This window comes from Symphalangus syndactylus, chromosome 18, assembly GCF_028878055.3.
Source record: "Symphalangus syndactylus isolate Jambi chromosome 18, NHGRI_mSymSyn1-v2.1_pri, whole genome shotgun sequence".
NCBI lineage: Eukaryota > Metazoa > Chordata > Mammalia > Primates > Hylobatidae > Symphalangus > Symphalangus syndactylus.
This window is the reverse complement of record NC_072440.2, coordinates 12577466-12593108: the sequence shown is the minus strand read 5'-3', so window position 1 is coordinate 12593108 and position 15643 is coordinate 12577466. Positions and strand designations below refer to the sequence as shown.

Below are 15643 nucleotides of genomic sequence, written 5' to 3'. Positions count from 1 at the left end.
CTATTTCATCTTTCTCGGTTAGGGGAAGAAAATAACAAGAGTAGGCAAATGGGCCTTTTAGCCCCATCGTGATTAATTTATTCATCTTTGCATGTTGGCAATTTGTAAACTTCTGACTTGAATAGCTTTTAAGCAGACCTCTGTGTGCTCTCTGCTGTGCCTGGGAGCAGGTGTTGATGAATCTTGCCACTGCACACGCAGCCCTTCCTGCTGCCTGGGGGAGCCTTCCAGTACCTTCAGTGTGCACAGAGGGTCCAGGGGAGGGAAGCACTGGTCAGTGCTGCCAGCAGACCCTGGCCTGGAGCAGGCAGAGGAGGGAGGCAGGATTTATACCCAGAACAGTGCTGTCCAGAAGGAATATGTCACCAGCCACATAGAAACGTAAAAACAAAGAAAGAGGCAGGTGTCATTAATTTTAATAAAATATTTAACCAGCACATACAAAATACTATCATTTGAACCTAGAATCAATATAAAAATTATAAAAGAAATAGTTTACATTCTTTTGTTCTTAATAAATATTCAAAGTCTGGAGTGCGTTCTGCACAGACCCGCCCTGTTTCAGACGCACCACTTATGGCCCTTGAAGGTGATGTCTGCGGTAGCCTGCGTCCCATGGTTCCATTAGGCTTCTCTGTGTAGTGCTGGACACTGTCCCTTGTTTATTTCTCCGTCTGTTGCCTGACCTGCCGGCACACACACTCATACATGTACGCCCTGCAGGGCTGTGGGCTGAGTGTCCTCAGTGCCTGGAGTGGTGCCCGGCGTGGGGCAGCCCTGAGCATGTGGTCACCCAATGAACACCTGCAGTGCCTGTGAGAAGGTCTGGCACGAAGGGCCTGGACCTCAGGCCCATTTGCTGGAGGAGAGGGGCCGGGGTACAGGTGGGAGCTGGTGCTTCAGGTGCTCTGGCTGCAGTGTGGGGATGCCTCACGGCACCTGGCCTTCTCCCTACCCCTGTAAGCGGAGCTCCAGCACCAGGCGGGGCACTGTCCTGGCAGCTACACAACCAGACAAGGAGGATCCAGCATGATCTCAGAGCAGACCCTACACTTCTTTTATTTTAAAAAATTATTTTTAGTATACAGCTAATGCATGTTTATTTTGAAAAGATTAGAATTTATGGATAAGTAAAAAATAAATCATCACATTTTCTCCCAATGATGACCACGTTCGTCTTTGGCTGATGGTCCTTTTGGAGTTCTTCATGCAAATGCATGTCCTTGAATTTGCATATATACACAGAAAGGTAGCACCCACGCATGTGCACAGCGGGGAACCTTCATGTGCCTGACTCATTGTGGGCACTGGAAGCCCCGTTGTGGAAGGTGTAGCCAGCCATTCAAGCATTGCCAAAGGCACTTTGCACACATTCAACAACCCAATAAGGGAGTTATTATTGTTCTGGCTTTTTCACTCCAGCGGTTCAGCAAGTGGGAAGGAGTGGCACCCAGCAGCTTCTTCGCTCCCATAGCTCGGCAAGTGGGAAGGAGGGTTACAGCTCTTTTACTCCTGCTGCCCAGAGCTCAGCAAGCATTACAGCTCTTTTGCTCTCGCAGTTTGGCAAGTTCTGGGTTGTTGTCCCACAGCCAAGAGGAATAAGGTACGTGGACACCAGAGAGTAAGGCAGAGTAGAATTTTACTGAGGAACAGAAAGAAAGCTCTCAGCTGCAAGAAGAGACCTGAAAGCAGGGTAGCCATCTGTGAGGGTAAGTCCAGGGTTTTTATGGGCTTTGAATGGGGGAGTGCATGCTGATTGGTCCATGGGTGGGCTTGGAAAAAGCATTGTTCGATTGGATAAAGGGCATCCTTCAGAAGGAACCAATTGAAAGAGAGTGGGTAAGACGGGGATGGAAGTTCTCATTCCGGTTGGGGACTCTATCCAGAACTGGCAGTTTGGTGTTCAGGCTCTGAAATTGTCCTTGGCTTGAAGGTCAGGTTTCACTGGGGACCTGTCCCTGTCTGTCTAGGAACTTGTCTGTCTCCTGTTGCTATCACTATTATTATCCCATTTTACAGGTGAGGAAACTGAGGCACGGAGGGTTATGAGACTTGCCAAGGGTTGTGTAGCTAATAAATGCAGGGCTGGGATTTGAACGTGGCCGTGGGGCATGTTCAAATGTGCTTTTAATTGCTTCGCTGGACTCTGCAATGTTCACTGCCCAGCAAAGTGCTGTGGGCTCAGTTTTGGGGATATAGGGACACACAGACCTGTTGATGTAGTGGTGGAGATGCTGGGGAGAACAGGAGGGACACATCTGCAGTGCTCGTGGGGTCAGGCAGCGTTGGGGGCAGGCTCAGGCCCAGCACTCGCGCATCTAATCCAGTGATCTTGCTTCCCTCACTGCTGCCCATTCTCACGTGAGCCTCAGCCCTGGGCCAGCCATGCAGAGCTCAGGGTCTCGAGGGAACCCAAGGTCTGCAGTCATCCACCCACCTACCCACTGTTCTGGAGCCTGGGGCCCTAGGACATGGGCTTGTCACCGTCTCACCCTTCCTGGGAAGGCCTGGCACGCAGGGGAGGTCAGTGTCCTCCACAGATGGCACTAGGATTCGTTTGACTCAGGAAAAATAAAACCCTTTTGGTAAGAAGTAGCCAAAGCCATGGCGATATCTGCTCTTCAGCGTCGGGACCCTCACCTGATCTTCAACATCGGGAGCCTCACCTGGTCTTCGGCATCGGGAGCCTCAGCATTGGGAGCCTCACCTGGTCTTCGGCATCGGGAGCCTCGCCTGTTGGAACCCGCCCGGGGCAGGAGTGAGCGGCATGGCGGCTTCTAAGTGTGGTCCACTGCTGTGTGGTCCATGGGGGGAACTGTTGGAAACATCCCAGCTTGGCTTCCCACCTCCACCCTGTGTCCCACTCACTGAGGTTTTAGAGAGATGCCTTTGCCTGCATGGTGGTGTGTAAGTCAGGGCTCCACTTCTGCCTGGGTGGTGTGGGTAGGGCCCCCCACCCCCTGCCGGCCCTCAACTTCAACAGGGGCCACCTGGTGGAAAGCGGGAGCAACTCTCTCCACTCTCATGATGTGTCCGAGAGTGTCCAGGGCACACCCAGGTCGCCCACCATCCTGAGGACCAACACATCCCTCTCCCCAGGCCCCACTCCCAGGTCCCAGGTCGGTTGCTTGGGCTGGGGCCAGGACAATGGGGCATTTTTTCGAGCTCCTTGGGTGCCGATGGATGTGTGGTCAGGCCTGAGAACCGTCAGCCTCCAGGCCAAGCAGCAAGAGTCTGATTGTGTTGCTTTTGATCCCTCACTGACCACAGACCCCACAGCCTTTACAAAGGGTCCTTGCAGACATTCGGTGTCCACTGGAAGGATTCTCGGCACACAGGCCGATGGAGAAAGGTGGGGTGCACTCCACGCTGCCCTCTGGCTGTGGCTTTGTTGAGATGGTGATGCCCCAGGGACCGGGGGAGGGATGGATTGCAGAGACCTGACGCGACCTTGACTTCTACGGCATCAGTGTCATGAGCAGAGCCTTCCTTCAACTTTTAGATCCACAGGTGTGGCCATTGTTTATGGAAAAGTTAAGAATAAAAATGCAAGTGCCGTCTATGGTTTTCTGGGCTGGGCCCTGGGCAGGCCTCTCTCCACCTGCCGTCCTGGACAGGCAGCACCGTCATTGCTGGGAGAGCCGTGTCCCTGAATGTGACCGAGGGATGGCTTCGCCTGTGGTGGCCCCTCCGCCTGCCTGGTGTGGGTGATGCAGAACAGCTCTTCGCTAATAAATGTGCCGTGTTTCCCAGACAGGCCTAGTGCATAAATAAGACAAGCCTTTTTAAAAAAGAAATCTGTATTTAAGGACGTGTTTGGCTGTGTTTCTTCACCTCCCGTAAAGGTCACCCAGATAGATTTTTCCTTCTTTAGCATTGCAGGCTGCAAAGAACTGGGCATTTCTATTCTCCCTCCATCCAGTGAACCTGGGGGACTAAATTAGATTCTGAAATTGAGTGTGCAGTAGAGTCAGTGAGTTACCGTAATGGGAGGATGCTGCTTCTCACCTTGCAAGGAGCGAGGTCATGATAATATGAAGCGAAGTGGATTAAAAATAAAACCAAAGGTATTTATTTATGACCTGCTCAGAATTGGATTGGCATCCGTGTAAGTTGCATCTAATGGTGAAAGACAGCAGATTGATGTTGATATGTCCCCAGGGACTTTTAGCCAGTGAAATTTGCTCCCTGAATTCAATTTAAAGGCCCACTGAAAGTATCCAAAATGCGAAAGGAAATGGAATTGAGGAAGTGGGGGTGGAAGCCCAGCACCTGCGAAATAGCAATTGGAAGACGGTCCTGGTGTGTAACCCTCCTGATGCAGGACCAGAGAGAGGACAGTCCTGGTGTGTAACCCTCCTGATGCAGGACCAGAGAGAAGACAGTCCTGGTGTGTAACCCTCCTGATGCAGGACCAGAGAGAGGACAGTCCTGGTGTGTAACCCTCCTGATGCAGGACCGGAGAGAAGACAGCCTGGTGTGTAACCCTCCTGATGCAGGACCGGAGAGAGGACAGTCCTGGTGTGTAACCCTCCTGATGCAGGACCAGAGAGAGGACAGTTCTGGTGTGTAACCTTCCTGATGCAGGACCAGAGAGAGGACAGTCCTGGTGTGTAACCCTCCTGATGCAGGACCAGAGAGAGGACAGCCTGGTGTGTAACCCTCCTGATGCAGGACCAGAGAGAGGACAGTCCTGGTGTGTAACCTTCCTGATGCAGGACCGGAGAGAAGACAGCCTGGTGTGTAACCCTCCTGATGCAGGACCAGAGAGAGGACAGCCTGGTGTGTAACCTTCCTGATGCAGGACCGGAGAGAGGACAGTCCTGGTGTGTAACCTTCCTGATGCAGGACCGGAGAGAGGACAGCCTGGTGTGTAACCTTCCTGATGCAGGACCGGAGAGAGGACAGCCTGGTGTGTAACCTTCCTGATGCAGGACCAGAGAGAGGACAGCCTGGTGTGTAACCCTCCTGATGCAGGACCAGAGAGAGGACAGCCTGGTGTGTAACCCTCCTGATGCAGGACCAGAGAGAGGACAGTCCTGGCGTGTAACCCTCCTGATGCAGGACCAGAGAGAGGACAGTCCTGGTGTGTAACCTTCCTGATGCAGGACCAGAGAGAAGACAGTCCTGGTGTGTAACCCTCCTGATGCAGGACCAGAGAGAGGACAGCCTGGTGTGTAACCCTCCTGATGCAGGACCAGAGAGAGGACAGTCCTGGTGTGTAACCCTCCTGATGCAGGACCAGAGAGAGGACAGTCCTGGTGTGTAACCTTCCTGATGCAGGACCAGAGAGAGGACAGCCTGGTGTGTAACCCTCCTGATGCAGGACCAGAGAGAGGACAGCCTGGTGTGTAACCTTCCTGATGCAGGACCAGAGAGAGGACAGTCCTGGTGTGTAACCTTCCTGATGCAGGACCAGAGAGAAGACAGCCTGGTGTGTAACCCTCCTGATGCAGGACCAGAGAGAGGACAGCCTGGTGTGTAACCCTCCTGATGCAGGACCAGAGAGAGGACAGCCTGGTGTGTAACCTTCCTGATGCAGGACCAGAGAGAGGACAGTCCTGGTGTGTAACCCTCCTGATGCAGGACCAGAGAGAGGACAGCCTGGTGTGTAACCTTCCTGATGCAGGACCAGAGAGAGGACAGTCCTGGTGTGTAACCCTCCTGATGCAGGACCAGAGAGAGGACAGCCTGGTGTGTAACCCTCCTGATGCAGGACCAGAGAGAGGACAGTCCTGGTGTGTAACCTTCCTGATGCAGGACCAGAGAGAGGACAGCCTGGTGTGTAACCCTCCTGATGCAGGACCAGAGAGAGGACAGTCCTGGTGTGTAACCTTCCTGATGCAGGACCAGAGAGAAGACAGCCTGGTGTGTAACCCTCCTGATGCAGGACCAGAGAGAGGACAGTCCTGGTGTGTAACCCTCCTGATGCAGGACCAGAGAGAGGACAGTCCTGGTGTGTAACCCTCCTGATGCAGGACCGGAGAGAAGACAGCCTGGTGTGTAACCCTCCTGATGCAGGACCGGAGAGAGGACAGTCCTGGTGTGTAACCCTCCTGATGCAGGACCAGAGAGAGGACAGTTCTGGTGTGTAACCTTCCTGATGCAGGACCAGAGAGAGGACAGTCCTGGTGTGTAACCCTCCTGATGCAGGACCAGAGAGAGGACAGCCTGGTGTGTAACCCTCCTGATGCAGGACCAGAGAGAGGACAGTCCTGGTGTGTAACCTTCCTGATGCAGGACCGGAGAGAAGACAGCCTGGTGTGTAACCCTCCTGATGCAGGACCAGAGAGAGGACAGCCTGGTGTGTAACCTTCCTGATGCAGGACCGGAGAGAGGACAGCCTGGTGTGTAACCCTCCTGATGCAGGACCAGAGAGAGGACAGCCTGGTGTGTAACCTTCCTGATGCAGGACCAGAGAGAGGACAGTCCTGGTGTGTAACCTTCCTGATGCAGGACCAGAGAGAAGACAGCCTGGTGTGTAACCCTCCTGATGCAGGACCAGAGAGAGGACAGCCTGGTGTGTAACCCTCCTGATGCAGGACCAGAGAGAGGACAGCCTGGTGTGTAACCTTCCTGATGCAGGACCAGAGAGAGGACAGTCCTGGTGTGTAACCCTCCTGATGCAGGACCAGAGAGAGGACAGCCTGGTGTGTAACCTTCCTGATGCAGGACCAGAGAGAGGACAGTCCTGGTGTGTAACCCTCCTGATGCAGGACCAGAGAGAGGACAGTCCTGGTGCGTAACCTTCCTGATGCAGGACCAGAGAGAGGACAGCCTGGTGTGTAACCTTCCTGATGCAGGACCGGAGAGAGGACAGCCTGGTGTGTAACCTTCCTGATGCAGGACCAGAGAGAGGACAGCCTGGTGTGTAACCCTCCTGATGCAGGACCAGAGAGAGGACAGCCTGGTGTGTAACCCTCCTGATGCAGGACCAGAGAGAGGACAGCCTGGTGTGTAACCCTCCTGATGCAGGACCAGAGAGAGGACAGTCCTGGTGTGTAACCCTCCTGATGCAGGACCAGAGAGAGGACAGTCCTGGTGTGTAACCTTCCTGATGCAGGACCAGAGAGAGGACAGCCTGGTGTGTAACCCTCCTGATGCAGGACCAGAGAGAGGACAGCCTGGTGTGTAACCTTCCTGATGCAGGACCAGAGAGAGGACAGTCCTGGTGTGTAACCTTCCTGATGCAGGACCAGAGAGAAGACAGCCTGGTGTGTAACCCTCCTGATGCAGGACCAGAGAGAGGACAGCCTGGTGTGTAACCCTCCTGATGCAGGACCAGAGAGAGGACAGCCTGGTGTGTAACCTTCCTGATGCAGGACCAGAGAGAGGACAGTCCTGGTGTGTAACCCTCCTGATGCAGGACCAGAGAGAGGACAGCCTGGTGTGTAACCTTCCTGATGCAGGACCAGAGAGAGGACAGTCCTGGTGTGTAACCCTCCTGATGCAGGACCAGAGAGAGGACAGCCTGGTGTGTAACCCTCCTGATGCAGGACCAGAGAGAGGACAGTCCTGGTGTGTAACCTTCCTGATGCAGGACCAGAGAGAGGACAGCCTGGTGTGTAACCCTCCTGATGCAGGACCAGAGAGAGGACAGTCCTGGTGTGTAACCTTCCTGATGCAGGACCAGAGAGAAGACAGCCTGGTGTGTAACCCTCCTGATGCAGGACCAGAGAGAGGACAGTCCTGGTGTGTAACCCTCCTGATGCAGGACCAGAGAGAGGACAGCCTGGTGTGTAACCCTCCTGATGCAGGACCAGAGAGAGGACGGTCCTGGTGTGTAACCCTCCTGATGCAGGACCGGAGAGAGGACAGTCCTGGTGTGTAACCTTCCTGATGCAGGACCGGAGAGAGGACAGTCCTGGTGTGTAACCCTCCTGATGCAGGACCAGAGAGAGGACAGCCTGGTGTGTAACCCTCCTGATGCAGGACCAGAGAGAGGACAGTCCTGGTGTGTAACCCTCCTGATGCAGGACCAGAGAGAAGACAGCCTGGTGTGTAACCCTCCTGATGCAGGACCAGAGAGAGGACAGCCTGGTGTGTAACCCTCCTGATGCAGGACCAGAGAGAGGACAGTCCTGGTGTGTAACCCTCCTGATGCAGGACCAGAGAGAGGACAGTCCTGGTGTGTAACCCTCCTGATGCAGGACCAGAGAGAGGACAGTCCTGGTGTGTAACCCTCCTGATGCAGGACCAGAGAGAGGACAGTCCTGGTGTGTAACCCTCCTGATGCAGGACCAGAGAGAGGACGGTCCTGGTGTGTAACCCTCTTGATATGGGAATGGAGAGACGACAGTCCTGGTGTGTAATCTTCCTGATTCGGGAATGGAGAGCACAGCTCCAGGATGGCCGGGGGCCTGCCTCAGTGAGGGTGGGGCAACGCGCAGACCGCAGCCTCCTGCACAGCCAGGATGTGAGCCCGGGTCATCTGTGCAGGCTCTGTGCCTGCACAGCTCAGCTCATCCTGGCTGTGCCCGTGCAGAGAGCTTGCCATCCTTATCTCCAGATGAAGGAGAGTGTGGCTTGGAGAGCCAGGCCCACTGCCCAAGACCACCTGGACAGGGAGACAGGATGTGAACTGCAGAGCCCAGCTACCCCCCATTCCCCTCCATGCCAGTCTTGCTGGGCTGTGTTTTCTCGAGGCAGGCGACATGGGCATCCTGAGCCTGTGGCCCTCCCTGTCCCTTGTCATCTGCTAGGAGTGGGGAAGGGCAGTTCCAGCACCCTCAGGGCTCCTCAGCCGCCTTCCTGACTTCCTGGATCCCGCTTCTGTTTGGGGTGGGAGGTAGGAGAAGCCGGGGAGCCTGCAGGTGGCCCCCTGGGGGCAAATTCTTGAGGACCAGAGCCCGCAGGGCCATCCGAGCAGTGTAGACCCCTCCCTCAGGGAGTCTGCCCAGCTTCATGTCAGAGCCTGGGCTTGGGCTGGCCCTGACCTGATGGTCCCGTTTCTCTTCTGAGAACCCCCACCGCAGGAGGCTGTCCTGGCCCCTCAGCCCTCTCTGATCCCTACTTCTGCCAAGCCCCCTGTGTGTTGGGGTCCCCGGAGACCTGCCCTGTCCTTGGTGGGCCGCCAGCAGCTGTGGATGTGGGCGTGGTCATGTGGGAGGGCGGGGCTGTCAGGCGATGGTTGTGGGGGGTCCCCCAAGGGCCTGTGCTTTTCCTTTCCCATCATGGCCTCAGTGGACGTAGGTCAGTCTCCATCTCCTCAGTGTCCACATCCCGGCTTCCAGACCATGAGCTCTGGAGACAGTCCCCCATGTGTCGTTTGGGGGTGGGACTCAGTGCCCCCATAGCCCGTCTGAGACATGGCCCAGCTGCAGGCCAGGGGAGCCTGCCCAGCACTCCCAGTGAGCCCAGTGCACCTGCCCAGTGTGCCCGGTGAGCCCAGTGTGCCTACCCAACAGTCCCAGTGAGCCAGTGTGCTCACCCAGAGTGCCAGTGAGGCCAGTGAGGCCAGTGTGCCCGCCTGGTGTGTCCACGCAGCATGCCCAGTGAGCCCACTGTGTGCCCACCCAGTGCTGGCTGTCCTGCTGGCCATATGTGTGTTTTCCCAGTCTGTCCAGCAGCCCTGACAGTAATTTACCACAGTAAATAAAAATTTGTACTCTGTGAATTCAATGCAATAAATGCTGTGACTGGGAAGTAGAATGGGAGAATGAAGGGTACAGGAGGCGAGATTTGTACAGGAGGCGAGATTTTAAACATACACATGCAAGATGACTTTACCCACACTAAATGACTTATAATTGTTATTATTCCCTATAGTTCCCTATTTTCCTACTTATATGCATATCATTCACCTTTATGTAAAACCTTTTACCTCCTATCTCTACCTATGAGACTCCTACCTGAATTTTAAGAGTCTGATCAAATGTCACTTCCACAGAAAGGCCTTCTTTGGTTCTAACTGGAACTAATTTTTAAATCTCAGTCTAAGGCAAATAAGCATATTAGAAAGCAATAAATAAATACATGGTGGCCCCATTTTGCAGAGGAGGAAGCTGGGCCTCAGGGTGGAGGCATTGTTCCAGGGCACCAGGTTGGACCTGGACCTGAAGCTGGGTTTGGTGGAGCCCCGTACCCCAGCCCACTGGTGTGAGGCGGGCATGGAGGAGGGGCCAGCTGGCGCTTTGCTGTGCTCCTGGGCTCCCGGGGTGGGCCTGAGCCGGCTCCGTTCTGTGATCCCCACATGTGTGGGCTTCACCTGCTGACGGTGCTGGTGCCCAGAGGGGTCTCCTGATGCACAGAAATCTGTGCTTAGTGGCAGTTCCAGGGGTGCTGCGGTATTTCCTGGGCTGATACAGGCTTTGAGGGAGTGGGAAGCTCCTGGGCGGAGGCTGCAAAGCTGCAGCAGGGCCCCGAGAGCTGGGTCTCCCCCTGAGGAGCAGGGGATTTCGTTAAATGAAGCGTTGGGTGGCCCCTGCCATGACATCTCAGATGCCAGACTTGGAGCTGTGCAGTGGCCCTCCCCCCTGGCAGCTGGGATGGGGTGGGAGCTGTGCAGCGGCCCTCCCGCCTGGCAGCTGGGATGGGGTGGGAGCTGTGCAGCGGCCCTCCCCCCTGGCAGCTGGGATGGGGTGGGAGCTGTGCAGCGGCCCTCCCGCCTGGCAGCTGGGATGGGGTGGGAGCTGTGCAGCGGCCCTCCCGCCTGGCAGCTGGGATGGGGTGGGAGCTGTGCAGTGGCCCTCCCGCCTGGCAGCTGGGATGGGGTGGGAGCTGTGCAGCGGCCCTCCCGCCTGGCAGCTGGGATGGGGTGGGAGCTGTGCAGCGGCCCTCCCGCCTGGCAGCTGGGATGGGGTGGGAGCTGTGCAGTGGCCCTCCCGCCTGGCAGCTGGGATGGGGTGGGAGCTGTGCAGTGGCCCTCCCGCCTGGCAGCTGGGATGGGGTGGGAGCTGTGCAGTGGCCCTCCCGCCTGGCAGCTGGGATGGGGTGGGGGCTGTGGGGTGAGGCTTGGGGCCCTGTTGGGGCTGAGCAGGGAGCAGCTGCCGGCTGGGCGAGTTTTCCTGGGTCACCCACCCTCCACTGTGGGTCACCTCCTCTGACCTGGGCTTGTCTCTTTCTCCCCAGGAGCTGCTGCTCTTCCTCCAGAACCTGCCCACAGCCCACTGGGATGACGAGGAGATTAGCCTGTTGCTGGCCGAAGCCTACCGCCTCAAGTTTGCCTTCGCTGATGCCCCTAATCACTACAAGAAATGAGCCTGGGCCCACCCGCAGCTGGCCTCACTGTCCCGGGTGGTGTGCCCCAGCTGCCCGGCCGGTGGTAGGCCCCTGTGAGCTGGTCCCGGGCTGCTAAAAGGCCTTGGGAGGTGGCCCCACCCTCCAGGGGAGCTGGCGAGGATGGGCCCCAGACCTGGTCTAGGGCTGACAAAGACAGGGACAGCCTCTGTTTTCTGAGATACCAAAGAACCAGGGGAGGGCTCCGGCTTCGGTGGCCAGAGGCAGGTCAGGGGTCCCCTCTCCCTCTCCCTGCAGTGTCCTTGCCAAATGACTGCCTCCTGCCACCCCCAGTCCGGGGCAGCCTAGGAGGCCGATCCTCTTGAGAGTCCTGCCGTCTGGGTGCCAGGGCCGGAACGAGGTAGTGGCCATCTCATACCTACTCTGAAATGCAAAACTTCTATTCTGTTGAGTGAAAGAATAAAATGTAGACAAAATCTAGACCGAGACATTGCGCTGACCCGGGGTCTCTGTGCCGTGAGGTCCCCTCGCAGCCGTATTTCACTGCTGCTGGCCCTTTCCCTCCGTGTGGTTTCCTGCTTGCTTGCTTTAAACCTGGCTGGGAAGCTGAAGGCTGGAGTCCGAGCCGTGAGCCTGCCGAGTGCCTGGGAGGCCATGGGACCAAAGGCTGGGAGCAGAGGGAGGCCTTGCCATCGCCTTACTTTCCACCTCGAACCCCTCTTACGAGAGAGAACCCCCCACCTCCCTGAGGTCCAGGGCCAAGTGGCCCCGCCATGCAGGTAGGTGCTGGCCTCAGAGCTCCTGGAGGCCCACCCAGGCTGTCGGGCCACGTTGGGCTGGCAGATGGGCAGGGGGTCGCGGCCCTGTCATCAAAGCCCTGAACCACAGTGCTCTTCTCACCGCAGCCCGGAAGCGGAATGAGCTTTTGGAGGCTCCCTGGGACTTCCTGTCCTTGTCCAGATCTGCCCGGTGTGGGGGAGGTGTGACTGGTTCCGTCATGGACTGGTTCCGTCATGGACCAGTTCCCACCGTGGACCGGTTCTGCTGTGGACTGGTTCCCGCTGTAGACCAGTTCCCACTGTAGACCAGTTCCTGCTGTATACTGGTTCTGCCCTGGACTGGTTCCACTGTGGACTGGTTCCTTGGGGCTCTAAGTGTGGAAGGGCCCAGACCCGGCCCCTGCCCAGCACCCGCTAGGGCTGTGACTGTGGCTCCAGGGGCCTTGGGACTAGCTCCCCATTCCCTCGGTGTGTCACAGGCCGCATGGCCACTGGAATATCGGTAGGGCCACAGCCACAGCCTCTCTGATCCCTGAGCCCAGGACCGGCTCATGTCCTCAGCGACCCACGGGTGACTGACTTCTCAGACTCTCCTCTGTCCCTCAGGAGCAGCCGTGTCCTCTCCCAGGCCCTGGGACACTGCCGGAGACTGTGGGACATACAGACATAAGTGATGTGTGTGTTTCTGCTTCTGTTTTAAAAATCCAGGGTCATTACACACAGCATGGAAATTAGCACAAAATGCTGTGCAAAGGTCAGATGCTCCCAAACCAGCAAAGGGATGGGCTTGCTTCAGATCAGATGCGGGCACGCCTTACCCCTGCCTTCCCTGTACCCACCCCAGGGTCAGGGGTTCCTCAGACCAGCCATGCCTCCTCCTCCTGCCGCCTCATTTTCTAGATGGGGAGGGGATTCCGTCACAAGAAGAGCCACCCCTTGGCCGTGTGCAGGAAGCCCCATGTGGCTTTGCCGAGATCAGCCCTGGGAGGATCCCCTTCTCTAGCTTAGATCATGCTGTGTGGCCAGAAGGTTGCGGACGCAACTGACCTGCTTCTTGAGGTGGTTTATGTTTTAAGCAGGAAGCTCCACGGAGTTCAGCCCTGTGTGCATTTCCTCATATATGTAAACGCCAAGACTGAACGTGAGGGGTGTTGGCCGCGGGCCTTGAGTCTGAGCAGATCTATCTGGAATGTTTGGGGTGTGCTGTCTGGATGCGATGTGCTAAAAACATGGAATAAAGATCAGTGACAAAGCTGCGGCCTCAGCCTGTGATTCGAGGACTTGCCCATCAAGGACAGGGGCACCCTGGCCCAGCCCTGCCCAGAGTCTGAGCTCAGGGCCATTGCAGCGCACCAGCATAGGCACAGCAGCACCCGTGGTCTCGCTGCCACCCGCGGGACCTCTCAGGGAGATGGGGCTGCAGCTGCGCAGGTGGTGCAGGGATGCCACTTGCCCGGGCGGGGCAAGACTCGGAAACCAGTCTGACCCCCGAAGCCCGGCTCTGCACTGGCTGGAACGTGGGAGTGTGGGGTCCAGGCTGGCCCCTGCCAGGCTCCTGAACAAGGGGCCTCCCCTTGGGCCACATCTGCCAAGCACCTGCTGTGAAAAGGGCTGTTCCAGGGTAGGCACCAGGGGTCCACCCCCGCCTCTCCTGGGATACACTTGCCTCACCCCCACCCACACACTGAAACACCCTCCTTGCCCTGTGTTACTGAAACAAGGCCCTTCAAAGGGCCTCAGTTTCTCAGGGCAGTTTTCCAGGTGCGCTACACCCCTCTGAGTAACCCTGTCTGGGTGCCCCACCTTCAGGTACCCCACACCCCCCTGGGTGCCCCACCCTCAGGTACCCCACAGCCCCCTGGGTGCCCTACCTTCAGGTACCCCACAGCCCCCTGGCTGCCCCACCCTCAGGTACCCCACAGCCCCCTGGATGCCCCACCCTCAGGTACCCCACAGCCCCCTGGGTGCCCCACCCTCGGGACCCTCCCTTGGAAGCACTTGGCTTTCCACTGCCTTATGCTGCTCTACTGACCGGCTGTGGGGTGTGCTCCTGTCCCTACGGGTGGGCTGGTGGCTCCACAAAGTGGGAGTAGCCCCTTCACCTCTCTCTGCAGCGACCCAGTGCAGGGCTGAGCCAGGCAGGGCTGCCTTCCTGGGCCCGGTGGCCCGGTACGTGGGCTGACCTCACTGATGCCTGGCTGTGGTCTGCAGGGCCGTGGGCTGCAGGACGGAGACTGGCTGTCGCCAGCAGCCACCAGGTGTTCAGCTCCTGACTCCAGGTCACAGCCCAGCAACTGCCATTCGCCTTCACGGTTCCTCCGGAGTTTGCAGCTCAGCAGTTGGCTCCTTGGGCCCAACTTGAGGTCTTCACAGCCTGTGCACACTCTGCCCCTGCGGGTGGCCCGAGCCCAGGGGCCCTGAGATCAGTCCCTGACCTATGGTGGCTGCTGTCCCGTGCACTTCATGCTGCCCGGTCCCGGGAAGAGGCTCGGCCTACTGTGCCCTTGGCAAGGTCAGATGTGCTCGGGAGCACTGGGGTCCTGGGGGGTAGGAGTTGGAGAGTCTCTGTGGTTTGTGCTTTTGGAAGAACTAGTAGTTGGGACACTTCTGTGTGCTGTCACTGATGGATGGAAATGGGAGGGATCCCGTCTGTGTTTGAGCAGAGCCACTCCACTGAGGACATGTGGACAGGCTGCAGAATGACAGGCGCCGTCAGAAGCTGCAGCACACCAGCCTCCGTGCTGTCCCCCAGAGCTGGAGGCTCCTCATCGGTCCTGTGGCCCAGTGGTCTGCTCTTGGCCGCGGTCCTGGGGAGTTTGCCAGAGACTCAGACCCCTCGGGGTGTGGACCTCCCTGGGGCCTCCCCGGCCCCTGCCCACACCACCGTTCCTCTCCTCTCTCAGCCCCAGCCCCTTGGCTTCCCTCCAGCGCTGCACTTTGCTCTGCGGGATTGCGGGCTGCTTGGGGTGGGCCCCGCTCAGCTGTGAGGCCTTTCCACACCCGCCCTGCAGCTCCTCGGCACGGAGGGTCCCCAGCCCAGGATGGCCCCCACCCAGGAGCGCACACGGCCACTTACCTGGTCCTGTGTGAGCGACCCAGCCGGAGTCCATTTTGTTGACAAGATGAGGCTGGTTATTTTTTTTTTTATTATTTTTTTATTTCTTGAGATAGGGTCTTGCTCTGTAGCCCAGGCTGGAGTGCAGTGGTGTGATCTCAGCTCACTGCAACCTCTGCCTCCTGGGTTCAAGTGATTCTAATACCTCAGCCTCCCGAGCAGCTGGGATTACAGGTGCCCGCTATGACACCCAGCTAAGTTTTTTAGTATTTTTAGTAGAGAAGGGGTTTCACCATGTTGGCCAGGCTGGTCTCGAACTCCTGACCTCAAGTGATCTACCCACCTCGGCCTCCCAAAGTGCTGGGATTATAGGTGTGAGCCATCGCACCCTGCCTGATTATTCTTTTAGGAAAAAAAATTATATTCAACTTCCAGATAAGTGGATGTAAATATAAAAATTATCCCCAACTACTCAAAAATACGTGGCTATTTTTGTCATTGGGAATGGTAAAAGGCTTTCTTACCATGATGCCAGTGGCAAAAACAAGATAGGAAAAGACTAACGATATATATCCGTAGTATGCGCCACCAAAGCAAATGGCAGGGACGACTAAGACCCAACCTTCATCAC

At 57.0% G+C, this 15643-nt stretch overlaps 1 protein-coding gene across 13 annotated transcripts in view; it reads left to right on the top strand.

Annotated features, from left to right (window-relative positions):
* Positions 1-11666, top strand: part of TBC1D22A (TBC1 domain family member 22A) — a 403669-nt gene extending 392003 nt beyond the window's left edge. For all 13 annotated transcript variants that reach the window (XM_063622512.1, XM_055252819.2, XM_055252830.2 and 10 more), the window contains one exon: positions 11071-11666. In XM_063622512.1, the coding sequence (XP_063478582.1) occupies positions 11071-11199 (129 nt within the window). In that variant the 3' untranslated portion in view covers positions 11200-11666. The remainder of the gene's footprint in view (positions 1-11070) is intronic.
* Positions 11667-15643: the final 3977 nt, after the last annotated feature.